The 25,642-nt window shown below is 38.4% G+C and overlaps 2 protein-coding genes across 2 annotated transcripts; one reads left to right on the top strand and one right to left on the bottom strand.

Moving 5' to 3' along the window:
• The first annotated feature begins 108 nt into the window (after window positions 1–108).
• Window positions 109–17,159, top strand: LOC137196297 (uncharacterized). Its single transcript, XM_067609166.1, has 8 exons — window positions 109–376; window positions 1,541–1,665; window positions 2,488–2,700; window positions 2,789–3,010; window positions 9,848–10,029; window positions 12,004–12,146; window positions 14,324–14,535; window positions 16,186–17,159. The coding sequence occupies exons 1-8, from the start codon at window positions 227–229 to the stop codon at window positions 16,493–16,495; spliced, it is 1,557 nt and encodes a 518-aa protein (XP_067465267.1). The 5' UTR covers window positions 109–226; the 3' UTR covers window positions 16,496–17,159.
• Window positions 17,069–22,396, bottom strand: bnip1b (BCL2 interacting protein 1b). The gene is made up of 6 exons (XM_067608386.1): window positions 22,250–22,396; window positions 20,384–20,476; window positions 20,197–20,288; window positions 19,078–19,185; window positions 18,670–18,788; window positions 17,069–18,510 (listed from the first exon to the last, which is right to left on the bottom strand). Exons 1-6 carry the CDS (start codon window positions 22,331–22,333, stop codon window positions 18,314–18,316), a joined length of 693 nt encoding a protein of 230 aa, XP_067464487.1. The 5' UTR covers window positions 22,334–22,396; the 3' UTR covers window positions 17,069–18,313.
• Window positions 22,397–25,642: the final 3,246 nt, after the last annotated feature.

Genomic DNA, 25,642 nt, shown 5'->3' on the forward strand with positions numbered 1-25,642 from the left:
AAGTACTTCCGATGTCATGCTCCGAATGCGCATGCGCGACACTGGACATGGAGCGCTCGATTTGTAACACAGCGTTTACCTCTTTTACCGTATCGACCTGCACAAACAACCACTCCGCCCGCGATTTACTACAAAACAAATTGGTCGCATGCGCTGCACAAAAACAAGCGCCAACCGCTCTGAAGCTAGCTCTCGCTGCAGCTAACGGCAACTTTACTCCGGTCTGATGGCGGAGGGCTCCGGGAACGTAAACGTCGGCCCGGCCAACCTTCCTCCGGGAGACCCGCAGCTCATCGGTATGATTGTGGAGCATCTGAAGAACCGGGGGCTTTTCGACGAGTTCCGCCGGGACTGTCTGGCAGACGTTGATACGAAGGTAGTCGGCTAAAGCTAACCTGGCAGCTAACCTAATCAATAAATCCTGTTAGCTAGAATCAATCAAGGTCCTCATCAACTATGTTATTTTTGCTGTTGTGTTGCCTTCCATACACAGTAAACTACACTAGTGTGTGTTATTGCTGTATTATCTATTATTTAACCTTTATTTACTTCATTGATATGGACCCTTACATACTGTTCAGGGTCAAAGTTGACCCATTTTTACATTGAGAGCAGTAAAAACACCATAAACACCTTTTTCTTTTAGCCACAAATTTTATGACTTCTCCGAATGTGACCCAGAACATACAAAAATGGATATATTTCAACTTTTTAAAAACATGTTTGTACAGCTTATACATATTTATGTGTTTTACCCATATGTATTTAAAAATTTCAAAAATCACCATTCAAAAATACTGTTGCATTCTTGACATTTAAGATTATCTATTGAAATCGTTATGTTCTCCTGTTTTATGTAACATAAGACCATTATATAGTGTGATTGTAAATGTTTTTTCTCATAAACAAACAGCATAAAAACTAAAGAGTACACTCTGCTCTCTGAAAGCTTCATTAAGGATTAATCACTCATTTATATGTGACTGATGAGGTATTCATGAATGATTTGTGGTTCAGAAATTCAAACATTGAGACTAATTATCAGGGGATACTGTGAAGGGTCAGAACATTACAGTATGTAAATGTTAAAAATCTCTCGGCCAAGACAGGCAGCAACATAAGGTTTCAGACAAACATAAAACAATACAAACTTAAAAACAAGTAATACAGATAGACCTCTCATCAGCCAATATAGAAAAATACAATCATGAACAAAAATACAACCTCAATACTAGAAGTGGACTGAGAGACAGCAGCAATTTGAGGCATAAAAAACCTCCAAGCAACCCCACTGACACTGACAGATAGAAGATGATGATGAGTTCCTGCAGCAAGGCTTTAAACCTGTCCAGACTCATGTTATCTTTCTCTTCTCTGTCTCCTTTTTTTATAATTGTAAATATTTTATTATATACTCTAATTGGAACTTGAGCTCGAAGAAGCCCAGATATCACTGCCTTCAATGTTTCCCTGCGCTGTGTTGTTGTGCATGTGACAATAAAAAGTCCTTGAAACTCAGCATTGTTTCCATTTCCACCAGCCTGCCTATCAGAACCTGCGACAGAAAGTCGACAACTTCGTCACGACGCAGCTGAGCACTCAGGACTGGAACCCGTCTATCAACAAGAACCAGATGAGGAACGGACTGAGGCAAAGTGTGGTCCAGTGAGTGTTGCCTTTAACTGTCTTTCAGTTAATGTTATTACATGTCCTGTTCAGAGTTACAATCAGTTGCTTCTGGAGAGGCAACTTAGTCCAGAGAGTAGTCTACAACAGTGGGTCCCAACCTTTTTCCTTAAAGGACGGGTTCACAGTTTTTTCAAGTCTGTCTTAAAACAACAATCAGGTGCCCAAATGAACACTGACAGAAGTTTTCATCGCTGTAATCACTCCTCCTGTTCATACTGACTATTAAAAGATCCCCTTCAAATGTGCTTTCAGTGTAAGTGATGGGGCAAAATCCACAGTGAGTCCACACAGTCATTTTGTGCAAAAAATCCATTAAAAAGTTTATCTGAAGCTCATATGAGGCTTCAACAGTCTGAGTTAGTCACATCAAGTGGATATCTGCCACATTTACAGTCTTTAGCATCAAATTCCCTCTTTGTGTTTCCCTGTTGAGCTGCAGTGGAAATAAAGTAACAAAAAGAGGCACTTTGGCACTAAAAAGGCTGTAATATTGAAAGATATCTGCTTGATTTGACTAATTTGGACGGCTGAAGCTTCATATTAGCTTCAGATAAACTTTTAAATACATTTTTACACAGAAGGAGGACGACCAACTCTGCTGTTGTACAACCATCTTGGCATGTCTAATGACGTTAATGCTCACATATATATGGTAATCTGTCCCATCTCTCGCCAAGATAACCCTGATGATATCATATCAAAAGTACTTCTTAAGTATGATATTTTAGTACTTTTCCCACCTCTGTTTCTTCAGCTGGCCTATTTTGTGATGTCACTACTGTTTGTGTGGTGTTTCAGATCAGGCATGCTGGAGTCCGGTGTCGACAGGATCATCACCCAGGTGGTGGACCCCAAAATGAACCACACTTTCCGGCCGCACATAGAGACTGCTATCCATGATTTTCTGTCAGGGGAGAGGAGAGAAGAGAACGCGTCGAGTTGTAACCCTGCAGCGTCTGAACAGACAGAACCACCAGAGGTCCCGCCTGCTTCTGGTCCCAAAACCCCCTGAGGTCTGTTTAAAAAAAACTGAAGTACACTTTAAAGTCACAGACAGCTGAGAAAGTTACTGAAATGTGTGTTTTCTCTCTTTCCGCAGGTACACATGCTGGTTTGCTGGTCTACACATAATGTTCTTCGGCCCAGGTGCGGCATCAAAGAAGAAGAGGGCGACATGGAAGAAGATATTTGAGGTTGTTTCCTGCTACCTCTGTTTAAAGGATTTAAGTCTGGAAACGTTCGTAATGTTCAGCACGAGATGTTTCATTGCCCGTCTGTGCTGCACGAGGCTACTGGCGGAGAAGCTGGACAAAGCTGAGAGGTGCACCATCACAGCCCTGCCTTTAAGAAAAACATGGCACACAAACTGGATTTTTTTTTTTTTTGTTACTATCTTTTCTATGTGCGATATCAGACAAATAAATTGGAATAGTGTGTAATGCAGATTTGTTACTGGGGCTGTTTGTGTTGTGGTAAAGATTGTATCAAGGTTTTCCTCTAAAAACATGTTGACTAGCAATATTTTGATCCAGCTAATTCTGTCAACACTGATTCAAAACTATTAACAAGCCGATTTGCTTCCAGTGAGGAGGATTAGAGAAAGAAGACTTTTACTTGATGTAAAAACTGAGTGTCTTCGGGTCTAAATAAGCCTGGAAAAAAACCCAGAAATTGAATTATTGAATCCTAAGTGAGTATAATTTCTCATCATGTCATGTCAGGTTTCCTTTTTGCTGCATGTATTTAGTGTGTAGTATTGAGTGTGCATCTTATCTGCTTTACTAAACACATTTGACATCATGTTCCTCTATGTGATCTTTTTGTTTTTTTACCGGTTTATCATTTCTGAGCTTTTATTAGTTAAGATACTTTCACGTTTTAAAAAGAAATGTTGTTCAGATTGGTGAAAAATGTAACCTCACAATTATTTCTCTCCTCTGATTGAGGGCAGCAACAGAGATTTGATCCCATAGTCTCTCAGCAGTGCCACCAGGTGGGGTGGTTGTTCTCAGTTAAAGTATTTTAAAGGCACAATCCACCAAAAAGTATTACTAAGTTGATTTAAAGTGGTTTTGCTGTTACTGCTGTTCATACACAGGTCCCATCAGCATATAGGGACAGAACAGTCATTATTTAAAGCCATATGAACTAAAGCTGCAAGTAACAATTATTTTCATTATTGTCATTATTCAAGACAATGAAATTATAGAGCAGCTCCCAACACATAGCTTTGATAAAGAGTAAGCATTGATTAAAAAATAAACCACAATAGTAGATAAAAACATTAATAGTTAAAAAAAAACAGTATTGCACAGAATGTTGAGTGTTGCACAGTCAACTAATCCATTGATTTATTCTTGATCAATTGAATAATAATTTGGTCAATAAAACATCAGAAAATAGTAAAAAAAATGTCCATCATAATACCTTAGAGCACAAGATGATGTCATTAAATGTCTTGTTTTGCCCAACCAGTAGTTCAAGTAGTTCCCCAAAAAATATTACATTTACAGTAATATCTAACCAAGAAAAGCAACAAATATTCACATTTGAGAGCCCTGAACCAGCAAATGTTTGACATTTTTGCTTGAAATATGACTTGAATGATTATTTGATTATCAAATTAGCTGTAGTTTATTTTTCTGTCGATCAGTAATCAACTAATCGCTGCAGCTGTAATATGAACCCCATGAAGTCATGAGTTGTATTCAGTGATGACTGCGACTCCATACCTTTTGCATGAGCCACAGAGGGACTGTCATGCCAGGAGGAGGGAAGTTCACTCCAACTACTTGTGTTCATCCTGTTTTGGAAGATATATCAACCCTGCAGATACGTGCATAATGGAGTAAAGAAAACTCTTAAACTCTCTATGTTGCTATGTCTAATACCCACGTCTGAAAAGCCATAGACTTGAGCCACAACTATAGTGTTGCTGCCTTTCAGATGCAGAGTGTTATTGATAATTTCCTGAAAGGATCAAAGGCAACGCTAAATTTGTTGAGAGGCCCTTTCCCTCTCAAAGCCTCAATGAATCCAGTCAGTCAGTTTTTAGTGTTTGTGTGTGGATGTCATCATCACAGCTTGCGTAACTTTATTGATTTAGCCACTTGTTTTTGGCAGGAGACTGATCCACACGTTAACATAAATGTGTGTCAAAGTGTGTGCGTAAGCCTCTTGCTCTTTGTTCGTCTGTGTGTGTGTATGTCCTGTGTGTCCTGTGTGAGTTTGTGTCTGTGCTGCGCGAAAAACCAGAGGTCATCGTCCCATGAAGTCACAGTAGTTGGGACGCTTTAAAGGACGGGTTCACAGTTTTTCAAGTCAGCCTTAAAGCAACAGTCAGGTGCTCATATAAACACTGAAAGAGGTTTTCTTCGCTGTAATTATTCCTCCTGTTCATACTGGCTGTTAAAAGATCCCCTTAAATGTGTTTTCAATGTAAGTGATGGTGCGAAAATCCACCGTATGTCCACACAGTCATTTAAAAAGTTCATATGAAACTTATATGAGGCTTCAGCAGTCTTAGTTAGTCATGTCAAGTGCATATCTGCCACATTTACCGTCGTTTTAGCTATTTAGCAAATTCCCCTTCTGTGTCCCTGCTGAGTTGCGGTGGAAGTATAGTAACAAAAAGAGAGAGGAAAGCGACAGAGAAGATGTTTCCCCTGTAACGTCAGAACGAAAAATGGGTAAAACTTGTGTGATTTACTTCAGGTTTGTGTACGTTTAAGGGATCTCACAGATAACACAGTGCTATGCCTACAAGCCAAAACCCAAAGTATATCTACATGTCTTAGTACAAGATCAAAATTAAACCTAATCCAAGCAATCCATAGTGAGGGTGTATGCAGGACAAGAGAATGGCAGATTCCATTAAATCGAGAGCATGATTCATTAAATTCAGACTACAATTCATTAAATTGAGAACACAGTTTTGTTTTTCCTCCACCGCTCCTTCCAGGCTCCGTAAATATGTCAAAACCTCAGCACAGAAAAACTGTTTACAACTTTAAAACCATTTAAAACCAGTAAAATGAGTTGGTTGCAAGTTCTGCATCATGTCACAAGAACTCTAGTGGATCGAATACATAAGATCAAATCAGGCAACTAATCACTGAGATTATAAACCCAAAGGTTATGATCATGCTTGCTCCTCAGATCCTAAAGCAGATACTTGTGAGTTTGATATATGTGGACACACACACACACACACACGTAGAATGTTGTTTACAACATGATCATGTGAGAGACAGAAAGCACAAGATGGTCCTGCATGTGCGCTGTTTGTACAGTGGTGTCTATGTGCATTAGTGTGCCATTTTGGGCATGTGTGTGTGTGTGTGTGTTTGGTGTTGGGGTCGAGGGTCATTGTGTGGGTGGTGGTGGTGGTCAGGGGTTGTGTGAGGGAAGCTGTGGGGATGTTGTTTTGAAGCAGGATGAGACAGAGAACAAACGGGAAAGGTTGGAGGGGAAAAGTCCTCCAAATGTTCAAACACAAGCCCCTGAACGTCTTCCCTGACTGGGCCCCTGCACGGAAACACACACACAAACACGCCCCGTCCTTCTACCTTGACCTCCCACCACAACACACACATGTATCCTCAATCTCGCCCACTGAAGGCCTCTTGGATGTACGGTTGATAAACCCAAGGAGGCAGGACGTGTGAGGTATTTGTTTGGCATGAAGACGCTGATGTCATGGTGTCACATGACTTGTGGCCTGTCTCTTTCTGGATGTCAAGGGTCGGGGGTCATGGCCGTCAAAGTCAAAACATACAACCGCAACAACAGGACTGAAAGCTTTGAACATTATCATAAAGGAAAAAAACTCACCTTGGACTCACAAACGTTAACATTTTACAAGCAATATTTAAAGATAAATATTGTGTTCATCATTAGAACTGGATGAGAGATATAGAAATATAATATACTAGATACTGTGTAATACTGTTAACATATTTTCTTCATGGTCTTAAATGCTGGATTACATGCAACAGTTGTAACCAAAATAGTGACGCACGACTGACCTCAAACTAATGAGTCACAATTGACTCAGTTATTTATAGGTTCAGTTCAAACAAACTACCAAAAAACATATTTTCCCACTTAACTGTTTCTGGAGTCTCTGATGTTGATGCTGAACTTTTAAAGGACATGTTCGCAATGTCTTAAGTGTGTCTTAAAACATCAGTCAAGTGTCCATATAAACACTGAGAGACGTTTTCCTCGCTGTAACCATTCCTCCTGTTCATACTGGCTATTATAAGATCCCCCTCAAATGTGCTTTAATGTAAGTGAAGGGGGCCACACAAATAAACTTTAAAAGTTTATCTGAAGCTTATATGAGGCTTCAGCAGTCTTAGTTAGTCTTATCAAGTGGATATCTGTCACATTTACAGTCTTTTTAGCATTAAATTCCCTCTTTGTGTTTCCCTGTTGAGCTGCAGTGGAAGTATAATACCAAAAAGAGGAACTTTGGCACTAAAAGGACTGTAACATTCAAAGATATCTACTTGATTTGACTCATTTGGACGACTGAAGCTTCATATTACCTTCATATAAACCTTTAAATACATTTTTGCACAGAAGGACTTTGGATTTTGTCCCCCATCACTTAGATTGTAAGTGCATTATGAAGGGATCTTCTAATGGTCAGTATGAACAGCAGGAATGATTACAGCAAGAAAAACCTGTTTCAATGTTCATTAGGGCTCCTGACTATGGTCCCAGACCCGTCCTTTGATAAGAACAAATGTTTGGTCATCAGGTTGTGAAAAATCTCTTTCGCAGGTGTTTATCCTTTCTATTTGGTAATAATTATAATAAATTCTCATTGGTTTCTCACTTTCTAATAAGCCATCAATAAGTCGTTAATTAAGGGTTGAAGTCAACAGTTGTAAGTGTATGTAAACTGTTAATAAATGGACTTTGGTCTTCAGCCCTTTTTATTAGCAATGTGAGCAGCGTGGCTGTAGGGATGGTTCAGTGTCTGTCGGAGATTCATCCACCACTTTGGTCCAGACTGAAATATCTTAACTGCCTTTATACGGGTTGTCATGAACGTTTGTACAGACCAGACTTTTCCTATAGAGCCACTGTGAGTTTGGCCTTTTTTGGTTTTTGTTAAGATGTCCCAACAACTGTGTATTACTTAAAAATTGGTACATATATTCATGTTCCCCTAAGGATGAATTGTAATAATTTGATCTCCTGAGTTTTCAACAAGCGTCTGCATCATCAAATCAACATTTTACGAATGACATTAACATCAGCCTCCACTGTACTGCAAATGTTAGCACGTGACTCTTTTAGTCTTGTTTAGAAATACATTTTCAAATGGTTTAATGAGTTTTCACAACATGGAAACCCAAAAGTTTGTTCTTATTAATGGCCCATAAACATTGGAAATGAACAATTACTAAAGTACTGTACTTAAGTACAATTTTGAGATACTTGTACTTTACTTGAGTATTTCCACTTGATGCTACTTTATAATTCCACTCCAATATTTTAGAGGGAAATATTATACCTTCTACTCCACTACATTTATTTAATAGCTTTAGTTACTTTTCAGATGAAGATTTGACGATGGATAATATAACAAGCTTTTAAAATACAACACATTGTTAAAGATGAAACCAGTGGTTTCCAACCTTTTTGTTTTTTGACGTCTTACATAAAGCAGTGTGTGGTCGGGGTCACATTTCAGATGTCTGTGAGTTGTTAACAGCTCCACCAAATAGTGATTTTTCCCTCTAAACTTCTCACACGGTTTCATTTCAATGAATGTTAAAATGATCCAATATTTCACCAAAAATCAAAGATTAGAGAGAAAGTCCAAAAACTGAAACAGATTTGTGTATCAGAACCATTAATCATCTCACGACCTCTAAGATTTATCTGGTGACCCTTTGGAGGGGCTCGACCCCTAGGTTGGGAACCACTGGAATAAACTATCTAACTGTATATAAAGTAGTTGAAACTAGCTCCACCTCCAGCAGCTACAACAGTAACATGCTGCTTACACACTGATGCTTCAGTATTAATAATCTAATGATGTCATATATAATAATATATCAGTCAGAGGGACCAAACCACTACTTTTACTGCAATAGTTTTACTAATTACTTACTTGAGTAGGATTTTTCATGCAGGACTTTTACTTGTAATGGAGTATTTTTACTTTGCTGTATTGGTACTTTTACTTAAGTAAAGGATCTGAATACTTCTTCCACCTCTGTAAGTATTTAATAACCATTAATAAAGACATTTATTTTACCATTTATAAGCCTTTGGATAACCTACTATGTTCTAACTTATATAAAAATATATAAAGCTTGCTGTATAATGTTAGATAAACATCATGATGTGTAAAAATGTCAGTTTACCAGGAATGTAGTACCCTAACAATTTGGAAAGCCTGACTCTGCTCACATACTCCTGCTCTGTCTTATTCAGTCTGGCTGCTTCAGACACGTTGCTCACTGCACGTCTCCCTGCCAAGAAAGCAGCTGCTAACCCTCAAACACACACACACACACACACACACACACACGCGCGCACACACGCGCACACACACACACACACACACACACACACACACACACACACGGCTGGCTGGCCGGTTAATTGAGTGTGGATGTCTTGAGTGGTTGACCTTCACGTACCCCCGCCGACTCCAGAGGAAGAGGAAGACCTTATAAGAACATTTTTACTTTTTGGGAGAGTTTATGAATGTGGCATTCAGGGCTATTTTCCCTCAGCATGGCCCTCTCTCCTCTCCTCTGTCTGCCCCTCATCTCTCTCTCTCTCCTCCCTTCATCATTCATTCATTCATTCAGTCTTTAATGAGGAAGTTAATCCAGAGCGACGCTCATTCATTAATCAGCAGCTTTTTTCAAACACATCAGATAAACAAATTATGCTTCTGCTGACCCTCTTTTCTCTCATCAATAATAAACTTTTAGCTCTAGTGCGTTGCGCGTGCACAGAGCTGCCCTGTGATTGGTGGAGACACGGGCTCCCTTCACTCAGGCCGTCGTGAACGCGCAGCTCTCGTGCAGCTTTATATATTTCAGCGCTCACGCTCGCCGTGGTCACTCAGTAGTGGAAACTCCTCTGCACGGCTACACTCCTGCTGCACCAACCTGTAAAACAAACAAATCAGAGGAGGACGCAGCAAAATACAAAGCGACAGCATGTCGGGGAACTTGTCCGCTGTGTTTTTTGTTTTTTTTCTGCCTCTGGCCTGTCATCAGGTGCTGGCTGTGGATCATCTGCATGATGCCCAGGAGAAACAAGTGAGCCAGGCTAAAAAACGCCTCTCTCTGCAGAGCACAGGTGAGTTATTAACAGCAGATGTGCCTTCATTGTCCCACTGTGGACCAGCATGACAAACTGTAGATATAAAAACCTCATTGGAGCCTCTGGTGGTCGCATTTGATCGATTAATGTCACTGATCCTTTAATTCTTAGAATATTTTTGTTTGTTTTGTTTCAAAGTTTAAATGCCTGTTTGAGAAGCTTCTGATTGGGTATTTAAATTTAGGCTACTTTTTTGTTGCATTTATTCAATTTGTGCGCCCTACAAGTTTTATTTTATGCCTACAATTTAAAAAGTCTGCCCATCACTGGACTGTTTATCTTTTACACCCGCCGACAGAGAAATCCTCCAGCACTTCTTCATGCTCTCTATCTGTCCACCTTGAACACAGATTAATTGTTGTGCCAGTTAGAGCTGTAACAATTAGTCAATTTATCAATTAGATGCCAACTATTGAATTAATCACCAACTATTTTGATAATCGATTAATTCTCCAATTCCAGCTCCTCAAATGTGAGTACTCTCTTTTCTTTAGTCTTCTATGTCTGTAAATTGAATATCTTTGAGTTGTGGACAAAACAAGACATTTGAGGACGTCATCTTGTGGTTTGGGAAACAGTGATCGACATTTTTCACCATTTTTTTGGACCAAACAACCAATCGATTAATCCAGAAAACAATCGACCTATTAATCAATGATGAAAATAATTGTCAGTTGCAGCTCTAGCCTGGTTTGACACTGTGGTTGTGATGCTCCCTCTGGATCTCATTGGAGAACCAGAGCTGGAGCCCAACACCTGTTCAGTATTGATCGTGACACGTGGGATTGTTATAATATTAACATAATCAAACATATTGACAGTTTATTAATTCTGCTCCTTTACTGGACAATAAAATACTCAGTGGTGAGTTAAAGTGACTCATTTTGAGCTTGTAGGGCCTTTCACTGCATCGTTAAACTAATGTTTCCCTCTGGATAGTTTACATTTCTGTGCAGCCTATCAGTGTACTTCCTCTTTAACATCACAGGCCGGCTGGGTCTGTTCCGGACCGTGCCGGAGAGTAAAGCGCGCCTCTCTCCTTGCTCTGTTGGTGGCTGTAATTCAATGCGCAGCTCCGGCGTCTCGATCCTGTCCAAGCACATTCCCTCCGTACCAGCAGGGCTGTGCATGACGGCACCTCCGGCCCGGAGCACCTGACCTGCAGGCTGCACTACGGACATTTGGGCTATAACAGCACGGGCAACATCATCATAACTATCCCTGGTATGCTGGTTAAAGATTAAAAAGACTGCCAGCAAAAAGTCACTACAGTGATCTGTTCCTCTAGGGTCTCCATTGAAGTTTCACGTTGCTCAATTAATAGTAAATTACAGTGACCTTAATCTTCTGACACCCAGAGAAGCTTCACATAACAATATATTTTTATTTAAAATGAAGCTTTCTGCAAACTGAAAGCATTGTTGTCCGTTATTGATGTTGGACAGTTGTTGCTCTTTGTGTGTTGTGTTTTTTAGTTTTGCACTTTTTAATCAAATGAGTTGGGCGGTCACTTCATCTGCTATGATTTCTTTCTTTTTTTATGTTTTATTATGCCCTTGTAAAGCGCTTTGTGAGTAATGTCTATTAAAGGCGCTGTCCAAATGAATATAACTTACTTACTCATCGCCTCATCCCACCCTGCTGTCCACCACAGTGGTCCCTGTGTGATAGAAAAACTTATCTGAAAACAAAATAAAAACCTACAAGACCCTCATGGTCCCAGACAAGAGCATTCAACTACCAAAATTACAAGACCTGACAATTAATTTTCTTTCTTCAAAATTGACACACTGTAATGTCAGGACATGACAGGACGTGAAGTTCCCAAGGTCATGCTGACTTGAGATGTCTTTGTAAAGTGCAGTGAGGTACGCTATATGATTTGGTAGACGCTCTCCTCTCTGTAGGAAAGTCTTTACTGATCCCTCTCTGTCTGTCTGTTTCGGTCAGCGGAGATTCAGAGTTGCCTGGTGGGTTCAGGAGATGTCGGCTGTGGGACGTTTCAGTGTTTTAACAACAACTCCTGTGAAATCCAAGGCCTGCACCACATCTGTCTCACTCTGCTGCACAATGCTGGGCGCTACGACTCACAGGTTGGGAGGAGCGTGAGAGTCTGACCTCATTACACACACTCAGACATACACAATATCATTAAACACTTAAGAAACAATTAGTGAAAGTAATTTGTTTGTCATTTGACCCCTTTTGCACTGCCTCACAGTTTGAAATCAAGTTCAACAGCAACTAAGGGCCAGCTTGGACATATTGAGATACATGTTGTGTGTGTGTTTTTTCCCCATTTAATCCCTTCAGTCATTACAGTCATTTGTGAGGAATGCTTGTTGTATAAGGAGGAGTGTATAGTTGTACATGATAGCACTGGCTACAGAACAAACTGAGGGGGGAACTGAAATGAGAGACGGAACAGCTTGTCTACTTTACTAGAATAGAAGTTCACGAGAGAGTGATGCAAGTCAAGTGTGTCTCCAGAATGAGCGGACACAGGGAGGATGTTCAGTAAAGATCTGTGAGTGACTGTGAACTGGATATATAATACAGCTCCACACAGTAACAATACTATCTATAAAAATGCAAGAATTATTGGAGTACTTATCTCTGATTAGTGAGGAGAACATGTGTATCCTTCAAGTTACCATAGCAACATTATTGATGCTTTAAGTTTCAGTATGTTAATTGCAATTGTACTGTTCCAGTAGGCTAAAGAAAATAATTCACTTGCCTCCAACTCCTGTTATTTTCTTGTAATGGGACACACATGCTCACCATAAAAAGATTTCCAAAATCCTTACTGACAATGCTAATAACCCCAGATTTTTGTTTACAACAATTTATCAACTGCTGAATCCATCTAAACCGAAATACTCAGTTGTTCCTGGATCTTTGTTAAAATGTGAAGCACTTCCTAAAGTCTTTTTATGAAAAAACTGTGATTAGGCATAAGGCTTTTAAAGTTTTTACCAAGATAGATGATTCAGACTTTATTAAAATAGTAGCAGGATTTAAGTCCTCCACCTGCTGCCTGGATCCTGTTCCGACACACCTCATTATGGAGGTTATGCTTCATATTGCTAATGTATAATTTCTCCCTTGAAATTGGTGTTTTCCCAGAAGTGAAGTTTCAAATTTACCACTCAAATTCAGAAAAAGCAGTAGCTATACAAGCAGTTAAATAGCTTCTTTAGTAATAACATACATGACACATATCAATCTGAATTTTGAAAAGGTCATAATGCAAAAACTGTGTTAATAAAAGTCTAAATGCTGTATATGCTACAATAAATCACACCTGCTGATAGATAGGTTGAAACATATTGGTATCTCTGGAGAGGCCCTCAACTCGTTTAATACCAATTTAACAGGGACACAGTTCTTGTAAGTATTAGTGAGCATGTTTCAAGTACTTACGGTATTACAATTCAAATGGTGTTCCACAGGGTTCAGTACTAGGTCCTCTGCTTTTATTCGTTATTATTAAAAAGTGGAAAAACCTGCCCATAAATATCCACCATGTCACTTCTGTTAAATTCCTTTAAGAAACATCCTCAAACTCATGTTTATCATCTTGCTTTTAAGTAGTTGGTATCCTCGTTTTTACTGAGTTGTACCAGAAGTTTACTTTTATTTCTTTTAATCTTATTTTAAATGTTATTCTTCTATTTTTGTATTTTGATGTTTTGTTTGCCACCTTTTTATTTGTTTAAGTTTTTTTTAAACATGAACATGCTAACAATCACAACAATTAGTTAGAAAAGACAAACCCACTGTTTAATCCTTTCCTTTTCTCTTTCGCTCTCGTGTTTTTTGATTTTGGAAAAGCCACCACCCACCAAACTCTTAACAATAATAAGAGTATCATCATCTTATGCACACCGCTATGACATATGGAGAAATAAAGCGCTTTCAAATTTATCTAGTTACGGTTGCTAAAGCATGACGGGACAATCGTTGTTTGAAGGAAGGGTTTAGCAAACAACACTCGGCAGGCCAGAAACTCCAAATGAAAGCTATTAAAGCAATAATGTTAGATATGTATGTTTTTCTTGTCTTGGAGTTCTACTGCCCCCAAGTGGCCACAAAAATCAATGAATGCTCCTTTAATGGTAACAGTTACAGGTCCTAATCAAGCCAGCTTTGACAGTTTTATTGCTCAGTGCATGCAGCTTTACTAACCGAGCTACCAGAAATGTCCCACTGATTCCTCCTGTCACTCTCCTCCTCCTCCTCCTCCTCCTCCTCCTCCTCCTCCCAGGGTAAGTCATTTGTGAAGGATGCATTGCGATGCATGGCGCTGGGACTGCGGCATCGCTTCAGCTGTGTGAGCCGCAGGTGCTCAGCAGTAAAGGAGATGGTGTTCTCACTCCAGAGAGAGTGCTACTCCAAACACCAGCTTTGCCTGGCTCTGCGGGACCACATGGACACCATGGGAAACCTGGTCCAGTTCCACCTGTTGTTCCCCCCCGGGTGAGAGAGACGCATACACACGCATTAACTAATAATCAGCAAGCTTTTATAAATACCCAAATGAAAAAGGCACCAGTGAAGTCATCCTCTGCAGTACTCTTTGATACTTAATCATGCATCACATCACCATGTATTGACCTGAATCCCCCTTAAAGCTGACTACATTAAGACTTAATGTAAAGATACCTTCTTGTGAGTTTAACTAGTACTTTATCAAAGAGGGCTGTAAATGTTCCTAAAATGTAACATCAGTCATCGCATCATTTTGTGAACGTTTTTGAAATTAAAATACAAGATCTCAAGCTGCTTTAAAGCAAGTGTGTGTAATGTTTGATAGAAGAAATAACGTAATGCTCCTCTCACAAATGAAAAGCTGAATTTGTAAATAGTTAAATACACTATTGCTCATTTTAATTCATCCTGGGTTTTTGCTGTTACAGCCTGACTTGGTCTGTTATAACCAGTAGCTACAGTAATGGTGGCTGATGTTAGCTAGTGTTAGTGCAACTTTAACCAGATATAGCTGTGTTACTGGCATTACTGAATCATTTCTGACTTTATGACTTTCCCCCACTTAGTCACACTATATTTTACCATTTGACAGATAAACATTTCAATGTTTTTATCGCAAAGTTCAAACAAGAACTAAACAAAACAAAGATTATGAGACATTTGTGGTTTCCTGCTTGTGGTCGACTCTCCTCAATCACTGACATTTAATGATGTCATTAAAGCAACGGACTCAAGGGAATTTTGGGAAAATTCAGTGTAACATTATCCTGAATCTGCCTCTTGGGGCTGCTGCCTAAGATAGTATTTTTCTGAAACTACCAGGCTGTGCTGACATTTCTCCAAATTGGATAAATGCATGATTGAATCAACAAGACACATTTTTACCCAGAGTCCTGTGTGTGCTTGTCCTACCAGACCATTTTTTATTAACAGCACAGTTATATCACAAGACAAACAACAGTACAGGGAGTGTTGGGAAAAAATAAAATAATCTGATCACAAACACACAAGCAGAAATAAAACTGCACAATGTAAAAGATACATAATACAGAACTTAAAATAGAAAAATAAATATAACTTTAAAATGTGAATAAGCAATATTGCAGACCAACTTAAATCATCTGGCAATGTTGTCCACAATGTTTCTCAAGAGATGAGATGTCTTTAAAGGTCTTTTTGTTTTTAGATATTTTACAGACAGAATCATAAAATATCTAAAGCTCAACATAAAACAAGTTCTTAATTGGGTAGAAACTGAAGAAATCTGGCTCTGTGAATATGATGCTTATGATGCCCAAAAGACACAGTGATTTTTATCAAGTTATCAACTTCATTGTTGTTAGACTCTACATTCAAAAGTAAGATCATATTTTGTAACAGGGACTTTATGAGTCTTCCAGATTATTAGGGACATTTGAGTCCAAAATATACTTGAATGAGTACAGACATAAAATAAATGAGAAAAGGAGTCAAAATCCTTTTTGCAGGAAGAAACATAAAGGGGAAACGAGTCCAAAATTGTGAATGAATTAATTGCAGGGATATTATCTGTGTACAATTTAAATACGACAAAAAATCTGTTAAATTCAGCCCAAACATTCCTGCTAATGTTAGGAGACGTCACTTATGTCCTACCAGACCATACGTGGAGCTGATGAACTTCCTGTTGAAGTGTGGAGACGAGGTCAGGTCGTGGGTGGGCCGACAGCTACGCGGGCAGTGCGAGCAGCACTGGGGGGCGCTGTGCAGCAGCCTTGGCATCGCCTGTTCTCCAAACCAATCGGACGCTCCTCAGCACGCCACCGCCCCAACACCCACCGCACAGGGACCCCTGCAGGAGCCAACCGGAGCGGCCGAACCAGAGGACAAGAGCGGGCTGAGTCAGACTGACAACGCAACTGAATCTGGTCTCCCCGTGTCTGTGGAGTCCAACGTTACTGCTTCATAGACATAAAGCGAGTCACAAAGACATAAAGGCAGGTGCAGACAGGGTACACAAAGATCCAAAGATGATGCACTTATTACTGTTGTAGTAGTAATAGAATTAGTAAAAGTAGTAATAGTTATCAGAGTATTCAGTGTAGTATTGCTGGTTTATTTAATCTGTTAAGTATTTGTATTATACTTTTCTTTACATTTGACTTTGTACAAGGATGAAAACCAATAATCTACCTCACATTAAACCACAGTGGCTGTATCCCTCTTCAAAGGGCACAGACACATACGAGTAAAGACTACAGGGAATTTGTCTCCAGCTAAAGTGCAGCTGATGGCTCAGAGTCAGTATTCTACCTATTTAAGTCTGTTTCTTTTTTTAAAATTTTATTTATGAGGTATGTTATATTATGCACCGTACAGTCTGTTTCAGTTTGATTCAAACACGATCAAACGTTAACTTGTAGACAGTCGGAGTGCGGTCTGCAGGAAGGGAAGCACTCTTACATTAAGCTGTGTTATTAATATGTATTTTAGATTTCTACTTGAACAGTCACATGTCATACAGACCCCATGTCTCAAGCTATATTTTGTAAGTTTTTATTTAAATGAATGTACAAAATACATTTATAAGCAAATTTGATTGAAAGTAAATAAACTACGATGATGTCACTAAACAGAGAGGTGTTTTAATTAAGTCAAGTCCTGTCTTGTAAAACTGTTTTACTCTCAAATGCACAGTGTAGCATCTCTGATGGTGAGAAAATGTTGGGTATTCTGCCATCTACTGGCACATGTGAAGCAATGCTGCACATCAATGTATCCTTTAATTATGAAAATTAAATATACAACTTTATACAAACGGCCCCTCTGTTCAACATTCACATAGTTTCAACATGTCAGACATCAGTGAGTTGTTTAGTAATCACACAGATTTCTAGTTGGGTAGTCTGGACATCTGATTGGAGGGACGGAAGGCACAAGTTAAATGTATCAATAACCGTTCAGAGCAGTAAACACACTCACTTTCTCTGTTAAAACACTCACACACACATTGTAACTTCACACAAAAGTAAACAAAGGTTTAAGTGAAGGTTATTGCATATTGTGGCCTTGTCCCTGGTTGCTGTAGTTCTGAATGCCAGATCAAGTATAAAGGCTTCAGTATGCTTCAAAGATCTTTTGTAATTTTCCCAAACAGAAAATCCAACAACCAGGCCCACTTTACGCAGCAATTGAACAAGAAGAGACCGTATGAAAGTGTGTGCCCTCGTCCCCATTTGTAAGAAATTTTACAATTGTGACTATAAATTATGCAAAAGCTACTGAGTTCTTAGTGAGATCAGGAGGCAGTGTGATGCAGCCATGAGGAGGCTTCGATGGCAGACTTTCTCGTCCACCTTCGAGCACAGCCATTTGCAACAGGTATAAAAACTTTTGCCTTTACACAGTCGAATGACACGTACCAGTTTGTTTGAAGCATGCTGAGGCCTTAAATAAGTCACCATGGTTACATGAAATCTTATTATGCCAGTTTTAGTCACTATGCTCTTTTCACTTTAGTCGAAGGTTTACATGTTCTTCCGTAAGTTGATATTATGTAACCCTTCATGAACTTCATAAACATTGTAATAAATTCACATTGTTGCATGTTGTTCGAGCTAAGTGCGTCAGTCTGTCATTTAGTCACATTCAGTCCATGTTTCCTCTCCATACCTGATAAAACTGGACTTCGTAACACTTTGTAACTTCCTGCTGGGTAGAATAACTGGAAATAATTCATCTCATAGGCTGGGTGTGTTGCCTCTTTAAGGAACAGTAATCAACTTGGCTAAATGAAGGGAAAGAGGCGTTTCTTAAGGATGTAGAGGACGGTGGCGAGGAAGAGGGCCAGAGCCAGGAAGATCAGCAGCTTGTCCGTCAGCTCCCGCCGGTTGTACTTCAGGATCAGCTTCCTTCCCAGGTGGATGGTTCCTGTCATATTTTTAAACTCCTCGTTGGTTTCCTGCACTGTCCTGGAGGATGTGACTGTGGTGAAGAGGAGGAGATGTTAGATATTCAAGAGGGAAGATGAAGACAGCATAAGAACAAAAGAAAACAGATTTTCACTCGTTTTTACTCTCTATAAAAACTATAACCCTGACAAAATCACACAAACACAAGGACAAAGTAGAGTTTTGTTTTTACCGAGCGTGCCAATGGTGTCCTCGCTCTGATTCACTTGTTCAGCCATCATCCTGCTGATAGACATCAGACTCTCTGTGATGTTGCTACTGGTTTCCACTAAGCTTTCTTTAGTCACCTTCCTGAGACAAAAACACACACGCAAATCAGCTTTTTTCCCAGATCAGCAAGATAATGTTTTTTTATCATGTTGTTTTTCAGAGTGGAAGTTGGTTAGAGTCCAAGGAATGTGTGTTTCTTCTGTGTGGTGACTGGAATTATAGATTTCTGTCTGTAGCTATCAAATACTTTCATTGTTGATTAATGTAATAAAGTAATCCATCAAAAGAAATGTCTTAAAATCACTTACTTAGGCTGATCAATTACATAACATTTACAGTATTCAAGTTACACTGTTTTGACTGCACTAACCTCTGTCTGGTGCTCTGGTTGTCTCCTCTACGCAGCAGCTCATCCTTCTCCATGTTGTCTATGGACAGTTTACAGGCCAGGTTAGCTTTCCTCCACGCTGTCTGGTTACTGCAATCCAAAGAAAAAATAATACAGAAATCCACTTTGAGAACTATACTTGCTTTTTTTTCCCCTTTTCTTCATGTTATCTGGTCAGCTTTGTCTTGTTTTGTGTGAATGCTGTTAAACCTCATCAATCAGCCATAAATTGTACTTGTATTTCTCTACCTTGTATATGACTCGTCCCATTTGAAAATGAAGAGACATTTGATGTGAGTAGTTGCATTCAAGATTTATAATGGATTATATATAGGCAGCATTTAAGTTTTTCAAGAAAATCCAATTACAAAATGACAGAAAATGACAAAATGACTTCTGAAGGTGTCAAATATGACAGATAAATAATAGAACGGTAATTTACCTAATCAAGGAAATTGTAAAAGTAAAGAAAGACCAAAGGATTGTCTTATGATTTTAATGTGCAGAGATGTGTAAGGATGTTCATCCCTTTTCTCCTTTGCTAATGTGAATGTTCCTGATAGAAGGAATGTGTCTTAGGAGGCCCACACTCCTCTCTTCCCATCCTGGCTTAGGCCCAAATAAGGTACCATTCTGTGTCGTGCAGTAAACAGGACATGTTGAGGGGTCAAAGGCCTCATATGGCTCGAGGCTCTTCCTTGATTTGTGTCTTTAGGTGATGTGGCTCCTTATTAACGTACATGTACATGTATCTCGTGGCTGTTTGCCATTGGCTGTAATCCATGAGTTTGTATGATTTGACCAATCACAGACCATTTCTTTGTTCCTTCAACTATAATAGAATGGGGTTTGCTTTTTGTTCGTTGAGACGAACTAGTGCAAATCTTCTGTCTCCTTATTGTACAATAATATTTTTTTAATCTTCAACCCAGCAGTGTTTTGTGTATTATTTCATATGTGTGTTTAGTGTTTTGGTTTTTGGTGAAACTGAGAGCAACTATGGGGTTAAATCAGGGTAAAATTAATGCTTCAAACGGGAAAATGAAGATAATCGCTGTCACACACGCTCATTGTCATATGTGTGTGTTTGTGTCCATGTACCTCAGCATTTGCCTTCGCTGGCTCTCCGTCTCTGCCTGGATGGTCATTCTGTCAGTCTCTTTGTCCTGCTCTTTGGCCATCTGCTCCAGATCCTGACAACAACAACAACATGGCATCCACTATCAATAACACAATTCCAACTTTAAGAAAGAAATCTGCAACACAAAGGAAAGAGCTTAGGCCTGACCTGTATTCTGAGTCTGAGCTTGTTGAACTTCCCTTTCACCTGAGAGTTAAGCTCCATGAGATCAGAGTGAGATCCAGGACAATCTCTGATGTCCTGCAGGTTACACACACACACACACACAAAATAGAGGTTGATCAGGATATAGATGTATGTCTCTCTGAGCAAAACTAACTGAAAGGAAAATTGATTAAGAGATATAGAAATAGAATAAAATACACAATAACTTGAACATAATGAACAAATTCGGCAAATAAATAAAATATTAATAGCAAATTAATGAATTACATTTTACTGTAATTTGTATGCATATAGTCTGGTGGCGACTCAGCACAGTTCACACACAGAAGTATCGAGGGATGGGAGAAAAACTGATCATTGATCAATTACCAATCTTGTTTTAACGCAGATTCATAATTTGCTGATTATTTGATCGTGAAAATAGTTATTAAATATTGAATAACCAAAGTCTGCAATGTACAGCAAACAGTTCTTTTGATTTATTGATTTTACTGTAGGGCTGCAACTAACAATTATTTTCATTATCGATTAATCTGTCATTATTTTCTTGAATGATCGATTAGGTGATTGGTCTATTAAATGTCAGAAAACGTTTATACAACCCATAGTGATGTGGACTGGATTAACAAGGAGACTCCAGAGAATCGCCCTATTTTTCATAAGCAAAATAAAGGTTTCACAAATCTGAAACTGCGTTTTAATGAGTCTCTGGAGTCTCTTTGTTAATCTAGTTCAGTTCAGTGAGTCTAAGTGTTTTTTGGTAGTATAGTGGTCCAGATGGAGAAAAAAAACAGTAAAATCACCCTTTTCTCAGTTTTCATAAGCAAAATAAAGGTTTCACAAATCTGAATCTGTGTTTTAATGAGTGTCTGGAGTCTCCTTGTTAATCTAGTTCAGTTCAGTGAGTCTAAGTGGTTTTTGGTAGTATAGTGGTCCAGATGGGGAAAAAAACAGTAAAATCACCCTTCTCTCAGTTTTCATAAGCAAAATAAAGGGTTCACAAATCTTAAGGTGGGTTTAAAAGTATTAAGGCTTTTGCTATAATATTTGCCACTTTTTCACAAGTGTAAGTGGTGCAAAAGCGAATAATCTAGAGAGTAATTAAAACGGTTTCAGATTTGTGAAACCTTTATTCTATTTGAGAAAACAGAAAAAAGGGCAATTTCGTTACTTTTTCAACATATTTTTCTGTATTCACAAACCTGACACTGTGTTTTAATGACTTTCTGGAGTCTCCTTGTTAATCTAGTCCAGACTTGACAAGTCTAAGTATAGTGGTTTTTGACCTGGACCTGGTCTAATGTGGCCTGGATGGAGAAATATCAGTGAAATCATCCTTTTTTCTGATTTCATGAGGAAGATAAAAGTTTCCCAAAACTGATAGTGAGTTTAAACGGCGTTACGGCTTTTGCTACGATGTCTTACGCTGTTTCATAAGTGTAAGTGAGAATCAGCCGCTGAATATTATAATTTATGTTTCCCTGAACCCAGAATCAGAAGCTAACTTCAGCGTCGGGGTTTAACACACGTATTAACTAACATTAATAACTTAATTCAGTTAACATAACACTGCTGTCGGCTCAGTTATATTTATAATTTTATGATAACGTTAACTTTTTTAAAAACATAATTTTGAATGTAATAATGAAACTACTTCTTTTATAACAATGTCCTGTTTCTTCCTCACTGTGACAGTTAACAGGCTAACGTTAGCTTCACTTCCGTTTACTGACGTTAGCTTCAATTCTGGTGTGTGACGTCTTCTTGCGACCTCTCCAGAATGAAACTGATACCAACATGAGCAAAATAAATAAACCAATACACGAACCACTCGTTTCCAGTTCTTACCTGGATGAGAGCCTTAATTTCCAGGTCATATTTTATGATTTCTTGTCCACAAATTCGGACATGAACATCCACAGAAGACGCCATGTTTGTTTTTGTACGGCAAGCTGGTGGCTCAAAGGACAACACACGTATTAACTCTGTTGTTGATGAACCGGTAGTTTTAAAGAGCGGGTTCAAAGTTCAAAAAGGCTGTTTAAGACAACAGTGAAGTACCCAAATGAACATTGACATAGGCTTTTCTTGCAATAATCATTACTCCTGTTCATACTGACCATTAGAAGATCCCTTCATAATGAACTTATTATGTAAGTGATGGGGGACAAAATCCACTGTCCTCCCTCTATGCAAAAATGTATTTAAAAGTTTATCTGAAGCCAATATGAAGCTTCATCCATCCAAATGAGTCAAATCAAGTAGATATCTTTCAATGTTACGGTCCTTTCAGTGCCAATGTCCCTCTTTTTGTTACTATACTTCCACTGCAGCTCATCAGGGAAATACTATCCGAGGAAAAACAAAGAGAGAATTTGATGCTAAAAAGACTGTAAATGTAGCAGATATCCATCTGATATGACTCATATAAACTTCAGATAAACTTTTAAATGCATATTTGCACAAAATGACAGTGTGGATTTTGGCCCTCATTACTTACATTGAAAGTACATTTTAACAGCCAGTATGAACAGGAGGAATGATTACAGTGAGGAAAACCTCTTTCAGTGTTCATATGGACACCTGACTGTTGTTTTAAGACAGATTTTAAAAATTGTGAATCTATCCTTTAAGAGCAGAAACAGCAATAATTTAAACAAAATCAAGCCAGAATACTTTTGTCAGACAAACCTTTTCCTGAAACATCATAAACTGTATTTGAACTATTTCTTATGCTTATGGAGAGCATTTGTAGGCTACTTTGTAAGTGATGTACTCTAAACTTTGTACAGTGTATTATATTACTTTGTATGGCTGCACCATTACATCACAGGATCATCAAATTATGCACATTTCCCCACATTTTAGCCTGCCATATGGGACACATGAGACCTACACGTCAATTTAAAATAAGCATCTGTGTGTTCAAATGCACGGTAAAGAAAACTGCTTCTCCTATGATTACCAACCCACTTATGGAATGGAATCAGTTTTAAAATGTTTTACAGGTGTGGATGTGCGCTACCTGAGTATTTTCTAGTGTTGGAGTTTTGTGTTTTCATCATCAAGGTTCATTCACCAATTGCACCAAAAATTAAATATTGAGTCAATTAAATATTTCTTTCAGTTTATTTCATTTGAATGATGAGTCAAACTTCTCCATTTTCAGCACTTTGATGCAGTACAAAGTTTCATCACTGGAGAGCAGTATTTCTCTGCTATATGCAGTAAAGATTTAAGAATAACTTGTGTTACAATGAAAATGAAGAGTCATCTTCACTTCAAAAATTTAACTAAGATAAATATCTGAAACCTTTGCTGTCATGTTGTCAGGTAATATCGGAATAGCATGTGTATTTATATATTGATCGATTTCACAATCAGAAACAGGCAATTATGATGAAACTCTTTTTTCATTTAACTGTTTTGATTTATGCATGATCAGTTTGCCTGACCTTTTCTTTTGAGTGAGGGTGGAAACCGGAGGACCTGGGCAGCAGAGTCTGTGACAGATCACACAGTAGAAAGAAACTTATACATATAAAACATCCTGGCAGTGGGAAAAGAAGGAAGCCAAAGAAGATGCTGTGATTAATGTATGATGATGATCCTGCCAACAGCTCCAAGACACATGCCACGCCAAACAATCCTTTTGATCTTCTTGCATATGTATGTTTCCTGTCTTACTGCAAAGAGCGTCTTCCCTTGCTCTCTGCAAGGCTGCTGTACCTCTGTAGGGTACACAGCAGCTAAATCCAACATGCTACAAAATAAATATATCAGCAAAGATCTTGAAAATCAGCCAGTCCAATCATGCAACTACAAAACAATGTCTGATACAGTTTTTCTCCATTGTTAAGTAAGCCTTGTTTTGAGAATAGGTGACAAAGACAACTATATTCCAGTTTGCTAAATAGCACAGGTCTGTATGTATTGTAGAAACTATGTTGTGAAAACTTTGATCAACAAATTCAAATAAAATGTCTTAATTTCTTAAAAGTAAATGCTTTGACAAAAACTGCTCATTGAAGACAGTAAAAGTGCTTTTATCAATAAAGTTTACACCCTCATTATAAGATTGGTTTGCAATTTGTCAAATCTGTCTTAAAATACCAATCAGGTGCCCAAATTAACATTGAAATAGATTTCTCTTGCCAAAATCATTCCTCCTGTTCATTCTGACAATTAGAAGATCCTTCATAATGCACATACAATTAAGCGAATGAGCCAAATCAAGTAGATATCTTTCAACGTTGCAGTCTTTTCAGTGCCAAAGTTCCTCTTTTTGTCACTATACTTTCACTGCAGTTTAACAGGGAAACACAAAGAGGGAATTTGATGCTAAAAAGACTGTAACTGTGTGTAGACTGCTGAAGCCTCATATAAGCTTCAGATAAACTTTTAAATGCACTTTTGCACAAACTGATTTTGCTCCCATCACTTACATTAAAACACACTTGAAGGGAATCTTTAATAGCCAGTGTGAACAGGAGGAATGATTACAGCAAGGAAAACCTCTTCTAGTGTTCATGTGGACACCAGACTGTTATTTTAAGACAGAATTGAAAAATTGTGAGGCTACTTTGTAAGTGATGTAGTCTAAACTCTTTATAGCATATTATATATCTTTGCATGGCTGTACCATTACATCACAGGGGAATATTTTAGATAGCTTGTGCATCAAATTATGCACATTTTCCAACATTTTAGCCTGACATATGGGACACATGAGACCTACACATCAATTTAAAATAAGCATGTGTGTGTTCAAATGCATTGTAAAAATAACTGCTACTCCTACGACTATCAACTAACTTCTAACCTCTTTCAGTGTTAATTTGGGCACCTGACTGTTGTCAGAGAAATTTGAAATACTGTGAACTTTTCCTTTAATATGTAACTAATACGAGAATTAAAACATTATTTATATGTACAAATATCACACACACACACACACACACCAAGAAGTCAAAAACCATTTCTTCCACACATACATGCAGCTGTAGACACATTGACCAGTATGTACAGTATAAACACAAACATTGTTATTTTTAATTTCATTTTTTGTATTTAAACTTTATTTGTTGTACTGTATTTATTGGGACAATGTACAGTTTTAAACATATATGTTAACATTTGAAGTACTGCACCAGAGTTAGTTTAAACTAATTTTCATATGCACAATAACAAACACTACAAAGCAAAAAACACACAGGACACATTATACAAAACACAAAGCAA

The sequence above is a fragment of the Thunnus thynnus genome, chromosome 13, assembly GCF_963924715.1.
Source record: "Thunnus thynnus chromosome 13, fThuThy2.1, whole genome shotgun sequence".
Lineage (NCBI taxonomy): Eukaryota > Metazoa > Chordata > Actinopteri > Scombriformes > Scombridae > Thunnus > Thunnus thynnus.